The 26,414-nt window shown below is 45.2% G+C and overlaps 1 protein-coding gene across 3 annotated transcripts; it reads left to right on the top strand.

Moving 5' to 3' along the window:
* The first annotated feature begins 717 nt into the window (after window positions 1-717).
* LOC135263626 (rho GTPase-activating protein 24-like) lies at window positions 718-26,395 on the top strand. Of its 3 annotated transcripts, XM_064351897.1 has the most exons (8): window positions 718-1,111; window positions 12,519-12,635; window positions 19,179-19,386; window positions 20,182-20,314; window positions 20,677-20,750; window positions 21,073-21,194; window positions 22,389-23,307; window positions 25,092-26,395. In XM_064351897.1, exons 1-8 carry the CDS (start codon window positions 1,060-1,062, stop codon window positions 25,327-25,329), a joined length of 1,863 nt encoding a protein of 620 aa, XP_064207967.1. In that variant the 5' UTR covers window positions 718-1,059; the 3' UTR covers window positions 25,330-26,395. The 3 variants fall into 3 exon arrangements, with proteins under 3 accessions (XP_064207967.1, XP_064207966.1, XP_064207965.1); XM_064351896.1 differs by lacking the exons at window positions 718-1,111; window positions 12,519-12,635 and adding an exon at window positions 17,579-17,858 and having other exon boundaries at window positions 20,185-20,314; XM_064351895.1 differs by lacking the exons at window positions 718-1,111; window positions 12,519-12,635 and adding an exon at window positions 17,579-17,858.
* Window positions 26,396-26,414: the final 19 nt, after the last annotated feature.

The raw sequence follows: 26,414 nt of genomic DNA, 5'->3' as shown, positions 1-26,414 counted from the left end.
GGAGCGGGCACCGTTCTCTCCCGGAAAATGAAATGACCCCCCCCCCCCACAGGAGGATCGATATATCTCTGCGCGGCGAGCGTCTGCCAGGGGCAGGGATGATAAATCCGGGAGACGGGACGGAACGGGACGGGACGGGGGTGGGGGGGCTCCTCTTAGCGTAATGGACGATGGTTCAAAAGTTTATCGCGTTGGGCTGGTGCGAGCTCTCTCTTTATTACCCCCCCCCCCCCACCATCCCCCCCAGCCTGCACGTGGGTGCCAGCCGATGGCCATATGCCGCAGGATGGAAGGGTTGCATTAGGGTAATTGCCTCCACAGAAAACACCGCTGCATTGAAATAATTACAGTGGCAGGATGCTGAGACTGTGCTTTCTGGCGTATACGTGTGTGTGTGTGTGTGTGTGTGTGTGTGTGTGTGCGCGTGTGTGTGTATGTCTGTGTGTCTGTGTGTGTGTGCACGTGTGTGAGAGTGAGTGTGTGTATGAGTGTGTGTGTGTTTGGGAGATTGTGTGTACATGTGTGTGCGTGCATGTGTATGAGTGTGTGAGTGTTTGACTGGTTTTGTCCTATTCCTGCATTACCCCCCAGCATTGGGAGTGGGGTGGGGGGGCCGGGGGGAGATGGTGGGCGGTGTCCCAGGTCATGGCAGAGCTGAGCAGACTCCCCTCTGTGGCCAGTGTGGTGCATCAGCGGCAGTGTTTTCAGTGTGTGGAAAAGCCTCTCTCGCTCTTTCGCTCTCTCTCCCTCTCTCTCTCGCTCTCTTACTCTCTTACTCTCTCGCTCTCCCTGTCTCTCTCTCTCTCTCTCTCTCTCTCTCGCTCTCTTACTCTCTCGCTCTCCCTGTCTCCCTGTCTTTCTCTCTCTCTCTCTCTCTCTCCCAGCTCTTTCTTTCTCTCTCACTCTCTCTCTCCCTGCTCTCTCTTTCCCTCTCACTCTCATCCTCTCTCTCTGCGCTCTCTGAGATGATGCGGGAACGCGGGGAGGCGCAGGGAGGTCTGGCGACAGGGCGCCACGGGGGTTAAGAGGGGTTTTGGGACAGCGACACAGACCCGCAGCATGGGGCTCGCCTGCTTCAAGTCCTGGAAGTACGATAGCGCCGCGCGGAAAGGTCAGTTTCCGTTTTCACTTTTTTCCCCCCATCCCTCCGTCCATCCCTCTGTCTGCATTTCTCCTCCAACAGGTCACCTGGCATTCGTTTCCGAGATTCCGCCTGGCTATGAGCGGTGCTCTCTGTGCGCGTCTTTCATCTCATCTCAGACCGCGACCAATCAAAACGTATGTTGGGCCACGGGTGTGCAAACCTTCTGGAAGTGGGATTTAAGGGCTGTGAGAGTGGCACCCGGGCAAAGTTATGGCAGTTTATTTCTTTTTACCACTAGGGGGCAGAAAAAAACACATAAATGTGGGCAGCCACCAGAATAGTCACGGACGGTTTTTCTCACAGATATTGATAGCTTGCCTAGAATGGAGCTAGCCACAGTGCTTCCTCCAGTGACCTCTGACCTCGGGATACAGGTACAGTCAGGATAGTTTCCTCATAATAGTCATAGAATTAGTTCATTGGGACCAACAAGTATATAAGATGTGCATAGGGCAGGTGACCACAATGACAGGAACATGGAGAGAGAGAGTTGAAGAGAGTTTGACTGTACTATTTAATTTAACTGGATCAGAATATATTGAGAAGATACTTGATTCGTTTAGCTTTATTTAATCTGATATGTCAATTGAGCCTCTCAATTCCTTTACAGTGAAGACTAAGGAATCAATGTGGATAAGGATTGCAAGGGTCTGTGTTCACCAGTTAGGGTGACTTTGTGTATGAGAGTCTGTGTTAGCTGATTAGCATGAGTCTGCAGTGGAGGGCCTGTGTTAGCTGATTAGGATCAGTTCGTGGTCGATGGTCTGTGTTAACTGATTAGTACAAGTTTGCGGTCGAGAGTCTGTGTTAACTGATTAGGATCAGTTTGTGGTCGATGGTCTATGTTAACTGATTAGGATCAGTTTGTGGTCGATGGTCTGTGTTAACTGATTAGTACAAGTTTGCGGTCGAGAGTCTGTGTTAGCTGATTAGTATAAATTTGCGGTTGAGAGTCTGTGTTAGTTGATTAGGATGATTCTGTGGGCAAACACAGAGAGCCAGTTGCTAACGCATTACCTTGACTAAGAAAATGCAGTCAGGTAAATATACAGTGCTGTTTACACCCCTCACATCCATTGTTCATATAACCTGAGGCTGAGGACAGCGGCTAGGCGTTTCATATGGGCATAGGGCCAAAGGGGAGAGCCAATGTCTGCCTCTCTGTTCTTTGATTGTGAAAAAATGGGTGAACATGCTCAGCTGAAAACAGACAAAAATTTAACGCAAATAATGCTAAGCTAATCAGGCACTGAAGCTCAAAACAGATGCATAGAATTTAAGACTTGACTTATAGAGTTTTTTTTAATGAATTTGACTTTCTAGTCAAATAACGTGAATGGTTTTTCTCTTCGTTTTAGTACAGGAGAAAGACCTGAGCTCTGCTTTTTAAATGCTTCACACAATTAGAAACAGCGACACCTCAGAGTGAACCTGAGAAAGGGAGGGAAAACATTTGAATAAAGTGAATTGGTTGTGTCAAAAGGAGGAATGCGTATCTTTGTCCTGTGCGTGAAGCCAGCGGCTCTATCCTCCAGGGAGTGGTTGTTTGGGGGAGGGGTCAGGGCAGCCATCACATCAGCGCTGTGCTAATTGGCCGGGTGATTTATGGCCTCTGAGGTGGAGTGAGGGGCACTCACAGTAATGAAGGAGAGGCTGAAATAGGTTGGCGGGAGAGAGACGGGGGCCGGCCGCTCAGTGACAGGCAGACCTCTGACAGACCGCCGAGTCGACGCCAAAAACAGGTCACCGGGAATCGAGCTCAGAAGCATCCGTCTGTCAGAATATCGCCTGGTTCTCTCTGTACAACAGCATGAGGACAGTCAGTGTTACCGCCAATTTGATGCGAGTTGCAGCTCAAACAACCTTCAAAGTTTCAAATGCTGAAAATGTGCATCTCTCGCTAAGTACACAACAGAAATCATGTTTAATTCAAACTATTTAAAGCGTTGATGTTTAAAGCATTGAAGTTTTTAGCCGCCGGAACAGAAATCCCCCAGAATGCACTGTAGCAGCGGCTCAGCCCTTTGCCTAAGCAGGGAGGCTGAATGAGCAGCAGATATGTGTGACCTTTGGAGGGCGTAAAAGAGCCCTCAGGAGCCATGCTAACTCAACCTCCTGCGTTACACGCCACTGTGACAAAGGTCGCACAGGTTTCGGATCATTTATTTACCAATAGGTGGATTAAAGTGTTACATAAGGAGCAAATAAGGCCAGCTGCATTTTCTTGTGTAAAATTATTATAAGATTTTTTTGTGCAATCATTCTAACAGAAAAGCTTTTAGTTCTTAACCCTGAATAAGAATCTTGCACTTCATCACAATTTTGGCAAGCACTGCAATTCTACAAAAATACTGCAATTCTACTATCAAGATATGACCTCATAGGTAAATATATAATTCTGTAATGGGTGATCTCAGATTTCAGATCTCCAGATCTCACCCTGTTATGGCTGACGTCTGTCATTGATGACCTATGACCTCTCGGGCTTGATTGTCATGACTCATTTATATTTAAGTGGTACCATGTTACATACCTGCTCCCACACAAGGAAGACGAGAGCAGAATCCAGTTTTTTTGCCGTACATGACAGAAGTTCCACCCCCCCATCCTACAACTGTATTTACAAATGCATTTACTCATGACCGATCTCTGTTCCCACGGGAGGACAAATTAGATCGAAAAATTCAAAAGGGATGGCCTCTGGACCTTGTTTCTTGTTCACAATCACAAGCCATACGATGGATGATGTGGACATTATACATATTTTCTTTGACTTGTGTACCAAAACGGTCTTTGTTTTCTTTCTGGAAATGGATCAGCTCAGAGCATTACCGTTTGAGACCTCCAGCCTATGACCAGTGCTCAGTTCAGCATTAAAACGTCCATAATACAGTAATCAAAAGCCACAAAAGCAAATGTTAACTTCCACTTTTCACAGTGAGGGAACTACACCGTTTTCATAAGAGCGTGTGTTCACAGTTAATCATTAAGTGAATAAAACCTGATGTCCTATTGAGAAAAAAAGTTAGTATTTACATTTACATTTTTGAATACAAGTGCACACAAAAAAACATTATGCAGTGAAAATATTTCCAAAAATATTATTTGCATTATTTTTATGACCGCTTGAACAACAGGTTTCAGCATAGTGCAATATTTGGTTTTTCAGCTTTATACCAGAGTCTTCTCCCCCTACAGGAGGATATTGGAATCAGCGAGTAGTAAAAGGGATTCAGATTTGTGCGTCCTTACTATAAGCCATTTGGTTGGCAATTACGACAGGGGTTCCCCATGCATTTCTGCCGCAGCCCCCAGAAATGATCACCCTGTGGCTGGGGACTCCCAGTGCAGTAAGACGGTTAACCTGAACATCTCTATCCAACACCCACAGGCTGCAGATCGATGGGAAGTATAACATACTGGTAAATGGAAGCATGTTTAAATCATGTTGCTGCAACTATGATATTATCAAGGATGTGTAAACCAGTCAGTCCTCTAGATCAAACCAGTTTACAGTAAAGGCACTTTCAATGCAATCAAGCCAGACTTCAATTGATTCGGATTCAGTCAAACTTTAAAGCTATTTAAGTCTGGAAGATGAATCGCATCATTCCAGTACTATATAAAAAAAATTACATATTTGAGTATTCTAGTCCAAAGTTACAGATTTCTTCACTTTAGTGTTATTTGAACATTATATGAGCAACTTGCACTCAATCAAAAAAAAAGGTTGTAATTAGGTTGTACCAAAAGCTTTCTTTCATGAATTCAGTTCAAATGGTTTTGCTGGAATTAAACAGTTCACACTGGTGGGTGTTATCTTCTGGAACACAGGAGTTCTGTAATTTCTGTAACTTCTTACCCCTTACCTTACTTAAGCACATGACTAGAATTTTGATCTCTTTAAATCATCGTTCTCAAATATGTTGAGAACCCCGTAGCAAATAACTAAAGTAAACATATTTATTCATAACCAGGAAGCACTGGGGCACATGATTTCAAAGCTGGAATTGTACTCATGCTAATATTGATAAATTATATTCAGTTATAGCAGTGCGTTCATGGTGCATTCATCAATATTGTGAAACCATGGTTACCTGGAATTTTCAGGGTGGGTTCTCATCATATCTTTTTAACCCATGATATGGCATCCCTAGTGGCAAATGTCCCTAGTTGAAAATCTTATGGGGAAACTACCATTCAGTTTAACTGAAGTTCTACTTCAGTACAAGGCAAAGTCTGTCACCTTCAGCTGAAATATCAATACAGCCAATCAGGGCTTTTTAAAGCAAGCAACACTGATTAGCATGTTAGCTGGATAGCAATCATACCCAGTGTAGCTTTTCATTAAAGTCTGAAGGGTGATCTCTGTGACTTGAAAGAAAAAGGCATATAGCTGAAATTCAGAAATTCTGAGTTTCTGGTGACTATATAGACTTGTCATATTTTCAATCTGTAAATCAAACCTTTATTTAATTTGTACATATTAATGGGTATTGAATTTGTTGACTGGAGAACTAAAACAAGGTTGTATTTCTGGGCAGATCTACCACCAATATCTCTAATCAGCACCTCTCAGGATTCACGTGTGACACGGTGGGTTTTTGAAGATGAGATAATCACCTTGTCGCCATCAAATAAACCAGAAAGCTAAACAGAATCATGTCAGCTATATTGCACGGGTTTGTAGGCAAACTGTAAGCTAATACTAAGAATAAATAACCTCACTGGATATAGGCCTACATATTTTATGCAGCAAAAAATCATCAGATATTTGAAGAAATTTAACAGAAAAAAAAGCTTGAGGTCATTTTAAGAGTATTGAGAATAATGTGATTTTCGCGGAATCTGCCGGAGCTTTTCCCTCTCTGATATAATGAACTAATGCATTTGTCTTAATGATGCAAGACTCGAAAAGCAGACCGCTAAGTAATAAAGTTCAGTTAGACCCAGACCACCCCTTCAGAGGATGCTCATTACGGTAACTGGGTCTGCAGCATCTTCATTAACCGTCTGGGGGAACATGTTCCGCTGCAGCTGTTTGATTCCCAAAGATATTGATCCGCAGTCCTTCCCTTAATTACGTCTCATCACTGCAATAGGACATCATTACCTTGTAAATGAAAGAATTATGATATATAACAATGAAAGAATAAAAAATCTAAGCCAGATTGTGTGGCTTGGATCGTGAACTTGCACTTAGATCTGTTCTCCTGCCAATTGGCCATTCTTGATTATCTAAAACGTTGTCTGGTGTTACTGTTTATCCTACTGAATTGAAGGCCAGAAATGAAGGGGTCCCAAAAATGGGGGATGGAGACCACCAGGGGCCATGTATTAGTCTGTGGGGTTTGCTTTTAAATGAAAACAATTTTTTTCATGTGTAATAAATTGCACATTTTTGTACAAAGCAAGATGGCGCCATCACTTAATACTGTAATCGTCTAGAGATGGAAAGGACAATGATGCAATACTACAAGATTAGAAAAGTACTGTGACTCAGTACTGCAGTTCTCGACAGATGGACAGTGCAGTGCCTCAACCCTGCTGTAGCTTACAGAGCAGAAAAGCACAGTGCCACAGTAGCGCAATACTCTGGAGATGAACAGCGCTGTTACTCAACACTGCAGTATCCCAGAGCGCTGGCCAGTGTATTCTCTAGAAGCACAGCAGTGACAGGACGGTGACAGCACAACCTGGGACAGTCCAATAGAGGACAATTCACCAGGCATTGATCCTCCAGTTTAAATGGGCTCTTTACAGCTCACGGCTCATTAAGAAAACTGTCTGCGCCTAAATGAATGACCGTACTCTCCTGGAAGGTGCGTGGATCTGAGAGTGCTCTTTAATTACAGCGGGCTAACCCGGCTGAGTGATTAATACCAGTGGGGGGAAATGTAAGAAAAGACAACATTTCTTTTAATTGAATTAGGACATTTAATGATCCCTTATCCCCGTTACTAACCCTTTTTTCTGTACTAAAAGGTGACTGATGAGGTAGGCCAATTCATTCTGAGAGGTCATCCTGTTGCCACAGCAACCAAAGGGGCACAATGAGTGCCCAGGGCCAAGGTCTGACAGTCTCAAGACATTAAAGCTAGTCACGCCTTGCAACATGTGCACTATGATAGTAAAGTCCACTCTGTCTCAGAGAGACGGTGCCAGGGTTATGTGGTTATGGGCGACAGGTAAATATTTAAATAAAACAGTCGGGTTGGCTGGGTAGCTGTTCTTGTCAGTGGGTTCCAGTGTGTGAATGGTTTCCATTTTTTATATAATCCATGGCAGGCCAATGGGAGCTGTGGCTTACAGCCCCACGGGAGGGCACATAAATGGGTGTAGCCTCAAACTGGGAGGGAGGGATTCAGTCTGTAGAATTGTCCATATTTAATCAGGCACCAGACTCCTGTGGTGCACCCTGTGGCACAATATGAAGGTGCTGTGATTAAGAGAGCTGGTTCTTTTCTGTGCTCTCCCAAATGACAGAGGACTTATAAACACACATGGTTGGGCCCACACACACATACAGCCATTCATAAAGAAAAAGAAAAATGGTGTTAAAAATAAAAATAAAATAGAGAAAGTCATCAGAAAAGAGAAACGTAAATCTCTTTTTTAAAATACCGTTGCACCAACCCAGTCCCAAACAGTCAAGAGAGGAACACACAGCGCCACTGTGAAACTCCACCCCAAAGAGTGGCACTTTGTTTTACAGAGCGGTGAAAAGCGAGCCCAAAACATGTCATGTTCAGTAAACACCGCCTTATCTGTGTGTGTTTTTGGAGACTTGGTTGCGTCTCACTGGTGCCCTGGTATGGGAGGAGAGGGGTGAACTCCCCAGACTGTGACACACGGGACGGGACCTGCGTAGGCTGGCAGTAGGGGTTCAGGGAACCGTCAGCGTCTGCGCAGGTACATACAGGTACAGGACAGGTTCGTGCAGGTTCCATCTCCCAGCTCCCCATCAGCGTGGGGGGAGACGGAATAGCTGAAACGATCAGAACGACGCTATGATGCCGTCTGACCGATACGGAACTTTGCATTTAACAGAGAGGAACGAATTTAAGCAAGCGTAGGATTTCTTGTACGTAAACGTAATTGCAAGGTTTACATTCATTAAAATGTGCCTCGGGATATTTCCTATGTTGTGCAAGGATCTGAAAACAAAAGAAATCCATTGGTCTACATGGCTGGCACAACAACGTCTGTGTGATTACACAACAAACCACTAAATAGGCCAGTTTACCGGTTTACTGGCCACACGTTCCCTCTGCCAAATCCATACTGGATATAAGGGTTCATAGAATTAACACCCCGATATTAAGAAAACAATGAATTTCATTTAGATTTTTCTCGGTCTTCAGTTTGTAAAAAAAAAAAAAAAAAAAAACTTTCTGAAATACCTGGCTATTTGTCAAAACTGTTAGCACAGATCCCGTAAATGTTCATTCAAACAACAAACGTGGCTTGCGCTTACAGTAAGTACAGTATGCGTTCCAGAATTACTGCAATCATCAAATTGGAAACAGGGAGAGTCTTTAGTTTTGCCAACAATGGATTTGTTGCATGTTACTGTACATTCTTATTTCCAAAGCGAATAGCCTTATCTAACTAGACTTTGTCATACAGAATATTTTCAAGTGGGAAACTTCATGAAGCAATTCAAGTTAAGCACATTGGTCAACGGGTACAACTTCAGCAGTCAGACTGACTTTAAAGTCCTTGGAATACCGATTTCAGGTTTTTTTTAATAGTTTTTGTTACTGTAGAAGTAATAGGCTATAAATAAAATGTGTCTGATGAAATGAGTTTTCTCTGTGCTCAATGAAGATGTGCTTCAAGGTGGCCATCTGTGAACTTCATGACTTTCTTCATAGGGTTTTGATCATAACTTTTTATCATCTTGGGTTATTTTCATGCTAAGCAGGGCATATAAAAATGCATATGAGCACACATTGTCTAAGAGTGGGATATAATAACCCCGATATGGTTATGTTGCAACACTGTTGATTATCATGGATATTTGTACTGTTGTTATGCCAGTGCAGAACAATTAACATCTGCATCTTAGGTTGTTTACCTATCACATGGCTGGGACAGAAAGCAGATATTTACATGAGTGGAAGGGATGCTGCTCTTTGCAGTACTGAGATCAGTAGTCAATTATTCATCTTAGGCATTATTTAAAGGTTAGGTGCATGTGCTATGAGCACCTTCGTCTCAGTTATTATGAATTTGCCTAACAGTATCCAGCTCCCACATACAAGGGAGTGCAAACATCACTTTCAGCTGAATTTGTTCCAAAGTTGCACAGCCTAGACCTTAATTTTTTATTTTTTTTATTTTCAAGTTCTGGGGAAAAAACACTTTAAGAGTAAAAAAATCAATAGAATCTGACGAAACCGGTTGTCAGAACTCTGACTTTTAAAAAATTTAATCCGCATAATGAAAAGCCATTTCTCCCTTCGTATTGCAGTGATTGCATCAGATTTGTGATGACTGGATATGGGTTCAGTAAGAGGTTTGGTCTGGCAGCCGCAGTATGAGTTTTTTTTTATTTTATTATTTTGATTTTGAAACTTAAAGGCAGAGATCAGAGAACGGCATTTGTCTTCTTGGATCATCTTGGTCCTTGATCTTCTCTGAGTAAAGACCCTGGAGATTAAGTGGTGATCTGTCTTCTTTCAGCAGGACACAGTGTCTCTTTCCCTGAAAAATCTGCTGGGACGAAACTAAGAGGGGAAGGAAAGACATAACATAGCACACTATCCATCCAAATCAAAGAGAAACTGGGAGTTTTTGCACAAGACCAACGGGGGGTTGGCGTCTTGGGCTGGTTCTTTCCCAGCACAGTGAAAATACACAGACGATAAATTCTGGGAGACATTTCAATCTAATCTTGAAGTGATTTGTCCCAATGGGCAATCGACCAATATTGCATTATTATTGATTAGTTTAACAGACACCAATACCAAGGCCACAGTGAGTGGTCTGTGCTTGACATGTCATCCACAGGGTCAGACAAGCATTGCTGAAGTAGTCCAAACTGAAGGGTTTGTAAGCATTGCCACCCTGGGGAATCAATCCTACTCCACACCAAATTTAACAAAGGAGAGAGAGAGAAAAAACATGTTTTTCCCACTTAACCCTCATGTTATCTTCAAATTTACTAACATCTTTTATCCTTGGGGTCAATTTGACCACAGCAATTTAAACCTCCAGAAAATGATAATAATTAAAATTTTTACCGCAATTTTGTGTCAGGTACTTTATGTTTCTTTGTTGACTACCTAAATAGCCCTTTAAATAAAAAATAAGCCCCCCCCCCCCCCTTATACATCCAGAATACCTATTACGCGACTATGAAAAATATGCAATCCCCATAAAAACTCACTGATTGACCTACAATTGGTTTTTCTCACTGTCCCCAACATGGTAACCTTCCTTTTCAGCAGTTCCTCACACAGGGAGTACGATGTGAAAAAATTATCACATGTAATGTTATGACCATTCAGTCCTTCAGCCATGTCTAGTACCACCCTCATGCCCTGATTTTTTTAGGTGCTTCCCCAGGGGATTCACCAGTGTACATCTGCATATTCCAGGCATAGCTGGACTGTGCAGCACATGCTGCCCATATTTTGATACCGTATTTGGCCGGTTTGCTTGGTATGTATTGTCTGAAGAGACAGCGCCCACAAAACGCAACCAGACATTCATCCACAGTCACGTGGGGGCCTGGATTGTAAAGAAAGGGTAATTGCTGAACCCACTTGTCCCATACATCCCGTATTGTTGCAAGTTTGTCACGCTCTCATCGGCCCTGCCTTGTTTCTCTCTCATCAAAGCGTATGACACGGGAGAAAGCATGGAATGTCTTTAGAGACCTGGTGGCTGGAAATATTGCCCTTCCAGTGTCAGCATTCCAAAGGCTTGCTGTTGCTTCGCCTTTTGACTTGTAGACTCCTGCCAAAATGAGCAACCCAATGTAGGCTTGCAAGTGGGTCACATCCAAGTCTTTACAACTGTCCCCATACACATGCCTCCCCTCTAAGTTTGTCATCTCAAGTATATCCTTTTCGATTGATGGTGTTACAAAGAGCTCAAATGCTGATTTTATGTCTTGGACATGGCTGACAGCATATCTGGTGGGGCCTGGAACCATTTTGATGATATTAGCAGCACTAAGTCTACCCTGTCGTTCAAGTGGGGAGAGGGACCATAATAACTTTCAGTTTTTGGAAGGTAACGTGTCTGTTGGTGGTTGAGAGACAACAGGAGGGTCAATACTAAGGGCCTCATTCTCATCAGAGGAGGATACCTCATAATCAGGGTCCTCCTCAACATTATCCTCTGTCTCAGACACATTCTCCTCTGTCACTTTCACTATCGAAGAGCTGTGACAAAACCTCATTGGCAGATAACCTTTGCTTAGAGGTCATTATTATTATTATTATTATTATTATTATTATTATTATTATTATTATTATTATTATTATTAACCTTTGTTTAACCAGGTAAAAAAAACTCTTGAGATTAAAAATCTTTTTTTCAAGAGTGACCTGGCCAAAATAGGCAGCAGTAAACACAGGAGTTACTAACAATACAACATAAAACAAAAGTACCTGATAAAAAGGAGCAATCAAACCCATAAGATCAATAAAAATAAACAAAAACAATCAGGGAGTCAGAGTAAATAAAATCATACAGAAATTTTCAATTGAGAGAGATCATAAAGAGTGATCACACAGAGCAAGTGAAAGCGAACTATCAGTGGTTCTCGCACTACTACAGGTATGATTATGTTAGGTTAGGGCCCTAAAGCAGATGAAAGTTTTTTGAAGATTATAAAATTGCATGTTATTGTGACCTCAATATCATCCAAAACTACCAAGACAAATGTGTGTAAAATGTTAATATTTCTTATATGTTTTATACAGCTAAAACAGCCTGGGGTCAAATTGACCCCAAAGAACACCGATGCGTACAAAATGTGTACAGGACATTGAAAACATATCATCATGTTAATTTTATGTTTACCCAGTTGTCCCCATTAAATAAGGAAAAGTCATTAAATATGAAGCAAAAAAAATGATGTCAATCATTTATTTAGAGACGTTAAACATTGAATGGGGTCAAATTGACCCCAAAGATAATAGGAGGGTTAAATATTAATAACTCTCGATTATTCAAAAGAACCGTCCAGAAATGATCAAATATGAAATACTAGCTGACATTTGAGTTGTGGCCAAAAAACATTGAAGTGAGCCTGAACAGCTCCCTCTGCTTTTATTGAGTCAGAGGAAACCTTCATTCAGGTTATGTACGCTAGTAATTCTCACCTTTCTGTCCTCTCTCTGACCCTGTCGCTCAGGTGGGAACCGGGACGTGCCAGTCAGCCCTGGGTCCTACTTCTTCCTGTCCAACAGCTGTGGTCAAGGTGAGGAGTGGCTGAAGACCCTCAACAAGGGCGTCTGGATACCCTTCACAGGTAAACTGCACAGGTGACCCGGCTGAGGTCAGGCCAATCCCAGATACTGTAGGGCATGCCTGGAGTCACTTTAACTCATAAACGAGACACATGATATAAACAGTGCAACCAGAGCAGGGTAGAGTACTCAAAGACTGTACTCAGGTGCGAGTATTGTCACTTTAAGGAAAATCTATTGACGAAAAAGAAACCTTTTTTTTTTTTTGCGCTTTAATTCACCAATCTGAGATTTCCCTGATGTCAGCCGTTGTAAAGCTGGCAGGTTGTCAGAAACTTCAGAAAATATGTCAAATATACACCGCACAGAAGAATTTCTGGGCCGAACAGAATCATACATTAAAACTTCACAGAAATAGAAAATAATCTCTTTCATGCAATACCAATTATAATTATAATGGAATATGTGTATAAGATTGGTTGATCTGGCATCCATGAAAATGTGTGTGTGTGTGTGTGTGTGTTTGTGTGTTTCTGCATGCATATGTGTGTGTCTGTGAGTATTCATAGACCTATTGTTTTCAGATATTTCTCTTTGCATTCTGAGGCGCTGTAATTCATTTGAAGACAGATTATGTTCTTATTCAACATACCAGAACAAAAACAACCCTGTGACCTTGTGTCATGAAACTATTAGACTGATATGCCAGCTCATATTTTTCCTATAAATGTCAACATGTTCCAGACAACATGTCTATTGCTCATGTGTGATGGTCTGTTGCTGCTCACAGCAAAGCACTTTGTTTGATATTTTTCCGACCATTTCTGTAGCATACTGAAACTATTTGTATTAAAAAGCATAATTCAACAATAATTTCAACAATGCATATGCTACAATTACAGTTTTGCAATTTAGTTATTTGGCAGACATTTTCAGCCGCACACATACGCACACACGCGCACACACACGCTCGCAGGTACACACACGTGCACAGCCACACACACACACTCATGCACACACCCACACACATGCACACACACATACACCCACACACACACACACACACCCTTCTAAGGAGATGTGATGGGGGGGGGGGTGGTGGTTCCCAAACCCACATTCTCTTGAGTGTTGGGTGTGGCAGAGGGTGAAACAATGGGCTGTGTGATGGTGATTCATAGACTCCAGGTCTGACGCAGCTCCTCTGAGACCACTGACTAATTGGGTCAGGGGGACAGATTTGGCCTCCGACTGTGCCTTTGTCTCCTGGGATGAGTACATCAGGTCTAGATCACTGAAGAAGAGTGTGAGGAAGATCTCAATCTGGCTGGGTCTCTGAAGCACACTTATCCCAGCTCTCTAAACAGCACTGCTGAGTGTGGCACAGTGGGTAAGGAACTGCGCTTGTAACCGAAAGGTCGCAGGTTCGATTCCCGGGTAAGGACACTGCCGTTGTACCCTTGAGCAAGGTACTTAACCTGCATTGCTTCAGTATATATCCAGCTGTATAAATGGATACAATGTAAAAAAGTGCTATGTAAAAAGTTGTGTAAGTCGCTCTGGATAAGAGCGTCTGCTAAATGCCTGTAATGTAATGTAATGTAATGATATGTGTGTACCTGGTTCCTTTCAGTGCCGGTTATGGCTCATCTGTCAATCTCCTACAGAAGCACATTGCAGGGGGTTAGTAATCCATCCACTGACAAAATAAACAGGCCTATATCAGGCATTCAATTTAATAAAAAATGTAAAAGGTTTTCTATTTTTTTGGAAAACCTATACTTTTTTGACAATCCTTAAAACCTACACCTTAACCATACGCTTAAAACAAATATGGGTTTTCAAGAACCTGTGAGTTGGAAACCTACATTTCAATCACTTTCTTTTTTGTTGACTCTCGTTTGTTGATTTGTTGATGAAGACGTCCCAAATGTCATTCTGTTTCTGTAAAGGTGTTGTGCTTCTGAGCTGTGAGGGCTCCAACTGTCCTTATTTTGGGTTAGTCCCCACGAGGTTATCTTGGTAAGGATCTTCAGTTTTGAACTGCCTTGTGAAACTGTGAAACACCTACAGTGCAGTGAAACCGTGTATTTTTCCCCTTCCTGATTTCTTCTGTTTTTGCATGAATGGTTTCAGATCTTTAGACAAAACGTAATATTTGACAAAGGGAAACTGAGTAAACACAAAACTCAAATTTTTTAAATGATTATTTAATTTATTTAATTAAAATGTTATTACATAACGCTCATATCACCCATGTGAAGAAAGTAAATGGCCCCTTTAACTGGTTGCACCACCTTTAGCAACAATGGCTGCTACCAAATGCTTCTTATAATTTTATATCTGTCTTTCACAGAACAACGGAGGAATTTTAGCCCTCTCTTCTTTGCAGAACTGATTTATTTCAGACGAATTGGTAGGTTTTAGAGCAGTTCTTGCCACAGCATCTTTATTGAGTTTTTAAAACTGTGTTTTGCATTTACTCGAGTTCTTCTTGCCTAATGTGACATTTTTTCTAAAGATCTAAAACCATTCAGGGTCACAAAAATGCAATAATAGAGGACATCAGGAAGGGGGCAAATACCGTTTCATGGCACTGTAGGTGTTTCACAACCAACACATCTCAAAATACATACAGAATCTCATACTTTTTCATGCCAACGTGCTTAGTCCTCTATAATTAGCTGGGATGAAGCTGGGCTACTCTTAAAAGTTTAATATCAGGTTTAATTCATACCAAATATTATTTGCCTTATCTTTTACAAAGTGAGTTGCCAAATGTTACTTTGCATAATTATAGTAATAAGTCCTCTGCTACAGAAATGTGAGGTTTTGATGGACAATTCAATAGGAAAAGTTTTGAATTGCAAGCAGCTTTCATTTATCAATTCAAAGAAGCAAGACTGTGGATAAAGCGCTCTTTGTAGTGGATTATTCCCCCACTCAAACCACTTTCACACCTTAGCAACAATCCAGGTAAGTCACGTGTTTGCCGTTGGTGTGAAAGCGTCAACCCACATTATCCGACATGGGTCCTGCTGACGACCTTTACACGGCTTGGCTTCTGTATAAGGGGGAACACACGGAGTGTAACTAACTCTGCCTTCTCTGACTGCAAGCTTCTGTGCGAGGTCTTTAGCCTCACACCCAGCTGCTGTTTTGTGCTCGTTTAGAGTCTCTATTCTCCTGATTTTAGCATTGCTGGAGAGAAAACAAGCCAGTGGGATAAGGGTGATGTCACAGCATTTTGAATGCAGCCACATTAACGCTGTGGAAAAGTTGTGCCAACAATCAGCTTGTTATGCACTGATGGGCTTCTTATCAGCAGTAGATTTACGCTTCAGGGTGCAAACTCAGTTTATGGGGGTCGGGGGGCTGTTATAGAAACTCCATGGAACAATTGAGGGGGAGGAGGGGGGGAGGTCTGTTTATTTTTTAGTAATCCTTTGCTACTGTTCCCTCTTGTTAATGATTACTAAGGAGAAATAAGTTAAAGAAAGTGCCAGTTTAAGCTTGGCTCTGCTGTGTTGAGGAGAGTGGGGAAGGGGGTGTGTTTGGAAAGGAGATGAGAGGTGGGGCCCAGGGGAACTGGGGGGAGGTGGGGGGGAGGAGGAACATTGATAAAAGAGACGGAGTCCTGCAGTAGTCCTAGCACACCTCCGAGTGCCAGCGAATGGTGAGAGAAAGATATCAAGCCTGGAGAGCGAGACCGAGAGAGAAAGAGAGAGCGAGCGTGAGAGAAGGAGCCACCGCTCGCTTCAGAAGAAGCAGAAAGAACGAGCGCATTCCTGAGGAAGAGGGGAGGAACCACCGGTGCCGAGAGAAATGGAGAGGGAGAAGGAGAGAGGGAGAAGGAGGCACGCAGAGGGAGGCCCCGGGAAGCTGAATGGAAATTAAAAACTGGCTGGACGTCTTATTCTCCCAGCACCCTCAGCAGTGTCATCAGCGACCAGAGAAACAGGAGAAAGGCCCGCAAAGGCATTCCACAGCTTCACTGCTCAGAAATTCCCTGGGGTCCTGGAACACCTTACGGACCTCCAATCTGGACCGGGAAGTCTGTCTGCTCCAGGAAGAGTCAGAGAGGAGAGGATCACACTGAGGAGAAGCGCTGTTTTCTCTTTTTTTCTTTCCTTTTTTTGGTTGGAGACTCAGGAGGCAGGGATTGAAAATCCCATGACAACCCCCCTCTGATCTTGACTTGACATTAAGCCAGTCAGCCCTCACCTACCCCCTCCGGGCTAAACTAAAAAAAAAAAACATCTGACCTTTTGTCATTATGTCCTGCCCCCTGTCCCCCATTGGCCAATGGAGCCTTCATCACCCTTAGCCAGGGAGGTAGGGTGTGTTTTTGCTTCAGACCAGCCTCACCTGATCTCTGGAACCCATGTTACTGCGCCCATCCTGCAATTTCATTTGGTTCTGTGTGGGGGGTTGATGGGCCTGGACATGCTGACTACAGACAGGGTTGCCTGATATCCTCTGCAGATTATGACCTTTGCTTTCGAAAAAAAATCCTGAACTCTGAAACATAGGTTATCATCGGCTTCAGCTGATGTAATCAGACTTGATAGCATCGCGGATTTTGGCTGGAGTGCTTCATTTCCTTAAGATTAACGGCTTCAGGTTGCGTCTGAAGTATGCGCCTTTAAAACCTGAAATCTCTTCTCACTAGAGGATAATCCCTCAACCTGAGAACTTTTTATTTTTTATTTTATTGTGATTACAGCGCGTAGCAGAGCGGTATTTCCTAATGCCTGGGTATGCAGATCTCGTGGAATTAGACTAGCCTCAGGATCCGGCCTCTCCTCATTAACTGAGGGTGCAACACTGGGAGTCGCGTCTGGATACCTGAAAAAAAAGGAAAAAAAGAGAGAGGGAGGAGGAGACGAGGAGGAGAGGAGGAGGCAGAACGGCGTGTCCTGGCCAGGAGAAAGTTGACTCAACAAAGAGGAGGGGGGAGAGCGAAGGAGGAGGAGGAGGAGAAGGAGTGGGGGGAGGTGGAGAGAGGGAGGGGAGGGGTGTGAGGTTGCGTGGCTCTGTGTCAACATCAGGAGACAGTATGCCAGTGACTGCCGCTCTGAGCTCGCTGCCAGAGGTCTCTCCCACCGAGCGGACCGCCGGAGGGCCCGCCGAGAAGCCGGGGAACGAGGGCCAGAGGGAGAGGGACAAAAACAAGGCAACGCGGGACAGGAAGATGCCCGAGAACAAGCAGGCCTTGTCCCGCAGCGGCAGCTACCTCTCCGGCGCCACCTACAGGCGGATCAAGAGGGTTCTCAGCTTCAGGAGACGTGAGTACTTAAATGGAATTGAGGTTACGTGTCTCCTCCATGTGTGCTTTTTTCTCAAGAATCACCTTTTTTGAGGGGTTGAGGGGTGCATTTTGAACAGTGCACGGAACCCTCACCACCCCACGACAGCAGCAGGCTCTCTCACCCACACAGTGTCAGCCCCGACTCAGAGTTGGTGATGGGGGCAAACATGGTTGTCGGGTCGAATCCTTGTGTAGAACACAGCAGTAGACTGTGAGATCATTTATTCACTGTGCACGGAGGAACAGTTACTGCCTCAGGACAGAGGGCACAGAATATGTGCACAGTGCACAAGGTTGTCCTTGAGGTAGATGGAAGGGAGAAGAAATGCTTGTTCAGAAGGTGAAATAGACAGAAACAGCGGAAGATCTTAAATCAATGAGTATCAAAAAAGTAATCTGCTTTTGCCATTTTTCAACAATGTTATTTTCCATACCAGTATGGAGTATAAATGGATCAAAAATTACTGCTGCTTCCAAAATAAGATTCTTTTTTGAATATGATGCTTGTGTAAATTTATATTCAGGAACTGGTACTTGTTAAAAATGCTGCCACAGGAAGCAAGGAGAAATATGAACGTGTACACACACAGTTTCCCCCGATTATCGCTTCACGGATTCCTCAAAAGCCCTTCACCTCTTTCCACATGACCCAGGGGGCAACCAATCACATGCCACTTTTACTCTGGGTGTTTCATTTTAACCCTAAACACACCACAGACTCAAGGACTGAAAGACATCTGATCGTGTTGCTTTATTTTAGAAAAGTTGACTAAAATTCAGAGAACAACAAATCATGAAATGAGGCTCACACAAAATGGCACAAAAAGTGTGGTATTATTATTCATTTTCACCAGGCTTTCACTAAAATGGGGTTTCTTTTCCTGTCTGAATTTAAAATGAATAATGTTCGTCTGAGTTTGTGCAATAAATGAGACCTTCAATTTTGTAGAAGGGAAATTTATCATTGCAGGCTGGCAACTTGTTAATCCGTGACACTCTTTGTAGGTTTGATGCTGTTTTTTTTCAGCATGCCTTTTCCCATTAACACAAATATGCTCTCAAACATACTTTCATTAACGCACCTGCACACATCTACACTCTCTTCTCTCTCTCTCTCTGTCTGATATGACAAGCTCTGATGGCTTAATGGCTTGGTCCTGTCATCAAACATCAAACTCTCTTTCACTCTCCCCCCCCTTTTCTTTTCTCCCCTCTCTCCTTGAACCATCCATCTCATTTACATCTCTATCCCCCTCTTATTTTCCATCTGACAAACCGCCCTCTCCTCCCCCCGCAGGAGTGTTTGGCCAGCGGCTGGAGGAGACGGTGGTGTACGAGCGGCGGTACGGCGAGCATGCGGCGCCCCTGGTGGTGGAGCAGTGCGTGGCGTTCATCCGCGAGCGCGGCCTCCAGGAGGTGGGGCTCTTCCGCCAGCCCGGCCAGGCCACGCTGGTCAAGGAGCTGCAGGACGCCTTCGACGCCGGGGAGAAGCCCTCCTTCGACAGGTAGGCGTGAGACACGCAGGGGAACGGTGTAGGACCAGTGGGGGACGGCCGTGTAGCATAACGGGTGAGGAACTGGACTTCTAACCCAAAGGTTGCAGGTCTGATTCCCAGGTAGGACACTGTCATTGTGCCCTTTTCAAGGGACTTGACCTCAGTGTAAATGTATAGGAACAAGTTAGTAATGAATGAACAGGTGTTGTTTGCAATGCTCGTACCACCGATCCTCCATTCTGGTCCTGGAGGGCCACGGATCCTGCTGGTTTGTCTTCTTGCCTCAGCAACAGATTCAGACACAAGAAACCTGGTGCCCCAAGTTGTGTAATCAATTGCTTTAACCTGATCAATTGCTGTGCTCCTCAAATGTTGAATAACAACAAAGGTCAGCAGACCCTGTGGATCTACAGGACCAGGACTGAGGACCAGTGTCTCACGCAATCCCCATTACGTTTGGGATTTTTGACTCAGTTTCAGTATAGCTTTGAGACAGGATTGCTTTTGGATTGTAATCATGGCACTCTTTCAGTTGTTGTCAGGGAAACACACACCTGGCACCTTTGCAGGTGATTCCTGCCGTCCGTTGTACATGGTTTCAGATGAGAGGTGTCCGGTGTCTTCTTTAGATGATCCTCAAGTGTTCTTTTGAAATAAAATAAAGTTCTTTCTAAAGAACTGCCCATCTACTGTTTCATTTCCCCTCTCTGTGACCTGTGTAGTCATTGTGTGTGTGTGCGTGTGCGTGTGTGCGTGCGTGCGTGTGTGTGTGTGTGTGTGTGCTGTATTTATTGTGTATTCCAGCAGTACGGACGTACACACAGTGGCCTCTCTGCTGAAACTCTACCTGAGGGAGCTGCCAGAACCTGTGGTGCCTTTTTCCCGTTACCAGGACTTCCTGCTCTGCGGGAAACACATCCTCATCGACAGGAAGCAGGTACTGTACACACCACTGCACTGTGATACTCTCAGTATAGACTCACACACACACACCCATGCATGTGCACACAAACACACAAACATACACATGAACACTCACACACAGACCCGTACACATGCGCACACACACACATACAAAAACACATACACACACACACACACACACACACACACCTGTGCATGTGCGCACACACACAAACACACACATGCACACTCACACACACACACCCATGTACATGCACGCACACACCCACAAACACACAAACACACATGCGTAAGCCCAATGAGGCAAAATATAGCAAAACAAATTAAATCAGTTTTATGACTTCTGCTTTCTTTCTCTCTCTCTTGTGTTCTCAGGGTCTTTTAGAGTTGAAAGGACTCTTGCATGAACTTCCTGTGGCCAACTTCAACCTACTGCACTACATCTGCCAGTGAGTCTGATGAAAACTTTTCATTGGTCATTTATTCACATTTTCACTCATGCTTCCGAATACTGCAAATACATAGTTTTTCACATTCTCATATTTTCAGGACTATCATATCATACAGAATATAGTGCAGTGCTGTTATACATTCTCAGCGTCATGCAGGCATATCAGTAAGGTGGTTCCTGAAATAGTGGATCTGTGCTGTCGCTGGTTTGAAAGAGATAAGCCATTTAATGCAGAGACTGAGAGAGGGAGGTCTATATCCTTACGGGTTTGTAAAATTGGGTTAAGTCAGGCCTTAAAGAGGGGGTCTGTGTTGTTGCAGGTTTTTGAACGAGGTTCAGTCCCACTCCAGCAGCAACAAAATGAGCACCCCGAACCTGGCCACCGTGTTCGGACCCAACATCCTGCGCCCCAAAGCAGAGGACCCCGAAAGCATCATCGGAGGTGTGTGTGTGTGTGTGTGCGTGTGTGCATACATACGTATGTATGTACAGGTGTGTATACACATGTATGTCTGCATGCACATATGTATGGGGAGTGGCTTAGAGTTGTGTTGTTGCAGTTTATACGAGTATTAGTCATAGGTGTGACACATGATGTTCTGCATTGCCATAGCAGGTATGAGCATCATGGATGTGTGTGTGTGTGTGTGTGCGTGTGTGCATACATACGTATGTATGTACAGGTGTGTATACACATGTATGTCTGCATGCACATATGTATGTATGTGTATGAATATGTGTGTGTGTGTGTGTGTGTGTGTGTGCGTGTGTGCGTACATATGTATGTATGTATAGGTGTGTATACACATGTATGTCTGCATGCACATATGTATGTATGTGTATGAGTATGTGTGTGTGTGTGTTGGTGTGTGTGCTGCACAGATACATGCATAAGTGGCTATCTGGAAAAAGATGGGCTGTACTCATAATACAGTTTACAGAAATAACAGGAGCAGGAGATTACAGTCCTATCCCGTTAAGCTTTGTTCAGCCCATCACCGCCATATGAAACAAAGCTTGCGTGATAAAAGGGGAGCCACACCGATGCACATCAGAGGAACCTGTCTGGCTGAAATACAGGCAGCGGTTAGTTATGTAACGTGAGAGGCAGAGCAGCAGCACAGACTCACTTACACGAGCATTACTGCAGCTGTCTGTGACTGGACCTCAGCCAGCAGGAGCTCAGAACCTCCACAGGAGCCCGCCTGTAATTCCACTCCAGAACCAGCCTCTCTGAGCGTGTGCGTGTCTGAGTGAGCTACTGAGTGATTGAGTGAGCGAGTGATTGAGTGTGCATGTGAAAAGAAGAATGTGTATGTGTGTGTGTATGTTTGAGTGAGTTACTGAGTGATTGAGTGATTGAGTGAGTGAGTGAGTGATTGAGTGTGCATGCGGAAGGAAGAATGTGTGTGTGTGTGTGTGTGTGTGGAGGGGGGGAGTGTGTGTATGTTTGAGTCAGTTACTGAGTGATTGAGTGAGCGAATACTTGAGTGCGCATTTGTGTGTGCACGCGGAAAGAAGAATGTTTGTGTGTGTCTGTGTGTTCGCGTGTGTATGTACGTGTGTGTGTGTGTGTGTGTGTGAATGAGGGAAAGTGAGAAAGTGATTGAAATGTGACACTTGACCCCTCCCCCAGGAGCAGCCGTGGTGCAGCAGCTGATGTCAGAGCTAATCAGAGAGTTCAGCCTCCTGTTTGTCAGGGAGAGAGACGCCTGGCCAGGCTCCTCCCCCTTTGCGGAGGGGCTCTGCATGGACCCCGCGGCCCAGCCGCACTGCTCCTGCCCCACCCCCGGCCCGGCCAGCGAGGGGCTCCCCCTGTCCCCACGAGCGGCCGAGACAGGGCCTCCCCAGAGCCCCCCCGGTGAAGCCGCGACCTGCCGCCAGTCCGAGACGGAGCCCCGCCCCTTCGACACGCCCTCCCCCGGCAGCCCCGTCGACCCTCTGTACGAAAACTTCCTCCTGTCCTGCTACCAGACCCCTCCCCCTCCACCTTCCACCCCGCCCCCGCCCCCACCCCCTCCCCCTCGGTCTCCCCCTGAGGTTCCCACGGCGACAGCAGGGCAAGGCTGCCCCGCGCCGGGCGGCGCCGTCGGCTGGGTGAGTGGAGGGGGGAGGGGCCGATCGGCGGGGGGCAGTCTGCGAGAGAGGCGCAGGGCGAGCGACGCCCACGAGAGCACCCTGTCCGTGTACGACAACATGGACGCCGGCGGGAGCGGCGCCCGGGCGCGTACGCCCGAGCGCGAGGACGCCGCCACCAGCGCCGACTCCAGCTCCTGGTCCTCCTGCGAGCTCCTGGTGGAGGACGCCGTCGCCGGCGGTCTCCCCTCCCTCAGAACCGACCCCGAGGAGCGCCGCGTCAACTCCCCCGCCTCCTCCGCCCTCACCGACGCCCCCCTCAGCAGCGGCAGCAGTGAGGTCTTCCTGCCCTCGGCCCCCCCGGACACCCCCGGGGCCCCCGCCCCTCACCCCCCCTCCAACGCCATGCACTGCATCCTGGCCGGGCTCCGGCAGCAGATGGCGAGGCAGAGGCTGGAGTTTGAGTCCCGGATCAAAAGGTAAGGAGTGACGCGATCCCCCCTGTCAACACACCTAATCACTATTAGTATTAACGTCGTATTTCATTTGGAGGACAAATTGAATGGCAGTGTTTGAATAGTTAGCAGTTAGCAGTGCAGTTAGCTCAAACAGCCGTGCAACATAGGGCATCGACAGGTGCATCACTAGGGGGGTGCGGGGGGTGCGGATGTGACACCATCAGAGGGGTGACACCAAAATGACTGTTTTTGTTTTCCCAATGTGTCCAAATCAACAGGGAGAGTTTTTTTTCTAATGCGATGGGTTGAAACAGCTAGTTTCTCTGATGCAGTTTACTGCCGGTTGATTCAATTAGCGGTATTAATGTGACGAGAAGCGCTTTGTCATTTGAATGCATAACACGCAATTCCTCGTGCCCACACCCGCCCTCCGGTGCTACCGTGTTACCTGTCTGATTGACGGTTGTCTTCGTGGCGTGTTTAAACACTACCTGTTTATTAACCTCCCCCTCCCCCCCCCCCCCCGCACTGGGTGACACCAACCCTAGTGACGCCACTGGGCATCGATTAAGTGAGTTGGGTTGAAAGAAAATGAGATTTTGAATAAAACTTTTATCAACCACTTAGCCCAGTTTTGAGTTTGAGGGTGTGGGTAAATTCAGGAATTTCATTGCAGAAATGTGGCATGTGGAACAAGTGTGATACAATGGCATCAATGTATTAAGCTGGCAGGGGAGGGGACTATTTTAAGATGCTTTCCAGAATCAGACACCCTAGTTATCCCCTGTGCGGTGCTGAAGTGTCACGCTGAACAAGGCCGGGCTCAATGTCGGTGGCACACTGCCCTTTAAAAGGAAGCCACCAGGAAACATCACATCGCCCGCTAATCTCACAGCACTCTGCGGAGTCTCTCTCAGCTCTGTGGAGACACGCTGGAATACTGATGTTATTTGTGTAGGACCCTGAGCCCACAGGATTGACGGGCTGCGTGTGTGTGTGTGTAATCGCTCAGGGAATTATTTATAGATGTTTCCATTAGAGATGCGGTGTTTGACAAACAGTGGCAGGGAAATGCTCAGACACAGATGCCTCTGTGTGGCACCTGTCCAGAGTGTGTGTGTGTGTGTGTGTGTGTGTGCGCATGTGCGTGGTTGTGTGTGAACTGGGGCATATACTGTGCAAGTATAAATTTGTAGTTATTTATTGAAATACATATTTCACAAATGCGAGATTTGACTGTCTGAATGCATTTGGAAATCCATGTAGATAATATCTGAATGTATTGAAAAAAAAGATTGAAATGGAACTAATTTTAAGTAACTGCTTTGCAGTTCTAAATACAAATATACGATGTCATGGAAATATTCTCATATATGCAATTCCTCTATCTATAATAACAATCAACAAAACACAAACTACTCTTATTGTATGTTTTCATTACAACCTGTGCTCATGGTAGCATGCACAATTTAACCTTTCCAAAACATGCCTCCCCACAAATCTCATGTCCTTACATTGCATGAACATGCATTGAGTGTGTGTGTATGTGACAGAATGAGATTCACACACTTGATATAATTCTCCAAATTGTGGGATTAAAACTTTGATCTGTGAGCATCATATCAGGTGTGCGAGTCTCAATCTTTCAGTTTCAACCCTGTTGACTCTGCACCTTGTGCTGTTGCGTTGGTGTGTGTGTCTCTTCATACATTGTGTGTGTATGTGTCCCATTTTAGTGTGTCTGAGAGAACGCACTGTTACCGTCACATAATGGCCGTAATGACCCCCGTTTCCCCGCCCCCCAGCCTGGAGCAGAGGAACGAGGCCCTGCTGGCCGAGGTGTCGGGGCTGCGGGCCAGCCTGGAGCAGCAGCGGCGCTGGTACAGCGTGGTGGAGATAAAGATGCGCAACGCGGAGCGCGGCCGGGCCGACGCCGACCGCCGCAACGCCGCCCTGCAGGCCGAGATGGAGCAGTTCTTCGACACCTTCGGCGAGCTGGGCGGCGAGGCCCGGAAGGCCGAGCGCATCGTGCAGAGCTTCTGAGCGAAGAGGGGGGGGGGGGCGGAGCCTCGCTCCCGTCACGCCCCTGACATCACGAGGAACAAGCCAACCAAAGGCGAGAAGATTTTTAAAGGTTTATGTGTGCAGTGTGGAAAATGTCAATGTGCTCAGAACTGAAAAGACTGCCCCGGGAAAAAATGAAAGAAAATGGCTTGAGGCCCGGGGAGGACAGAAACGGACACCGACAGGGATGAACCAGGGCTAAGCTCTGCTCAAGCGACTTTCACTGCAACACCTCAGGATTTTGACCTTTTGGTGAATCCATTTTTTTTTTTGTTTTTCTAACCTCACCACTTGGCTTCAGTCCCCACAGTGGTGTGGGGGGTGTCTACGCTGAGCGCACCTCTTCCCAGAACTATGCAACCAAACTGTCGGACACCCCCCCCAATCCCCAAGCACCTCTAAGGACAGAGACTTCCAGACAGTCACATCCCAGAATTCCACAGGGGTGGACAAAAGACAGTCTTGTGTCACTGTGCCAGAATTTTCAGATTTTGTAGATGTACAGTATTTACAGCACACACAGACACACACACACACTCATAAACAATCGCATCCTCATCAGAATTGCCTTGCTGCATGGTCTCATTGGCTATAAGTGGATACGTATTTGTGAAATTAGATTGCATTGCAGAAGAGAGCATGTGACTGGCTAATGGGATTGAGATTGAACCACATGACCAAGCTATGAAGATTAGAGCTGTTCCTTAGTAACGAGTAAGACTACAGACATGCAGGTGTCACTTAATGAGGAAACCATAGGCTAGGACTGATCCTTAAATCATGTGGATGGTTCACCTAACCCACAGTCCAAAGAGTCAGTCAATCCACGTACAATAAATATCAGTGTACCAGCACCTGACATTAAATACGATCTCTATGAGAAAGATTCTTCAGAAAATTGCTAATGCCCCTAAGGAGATACCCATGAGATCCCCGTGAACAGAGATGATCAAGTGGAGTTGTATTTCTTTTACACTCACACACTGATACATACACACACTTCTGACATGACCATTTTAATGAAATAAAATAACCAAAGAAAATATTTTTTGCTCTGAAACTGT

The sequence above is a fragment of the Anguilla rostrata genome, chromosome 9 (genome assembly GCF_018555375.3).
Source record: "Anguilla rostrata isolate EN2019 chromosome 9, ASM1855537v3, whole genome shotgun sequence".
Taxonomy (NCBI): Eukaryota; Metazoa; Chordata; class Actinopteri; order Anguilliformes; family Anguillidae; genus Anguilla; species Anguilla rostrata.
Note: the sequence above shows the minus strand (reverse complement) of the source record. Positions and strands in the feature narration are given on the sequence as shown.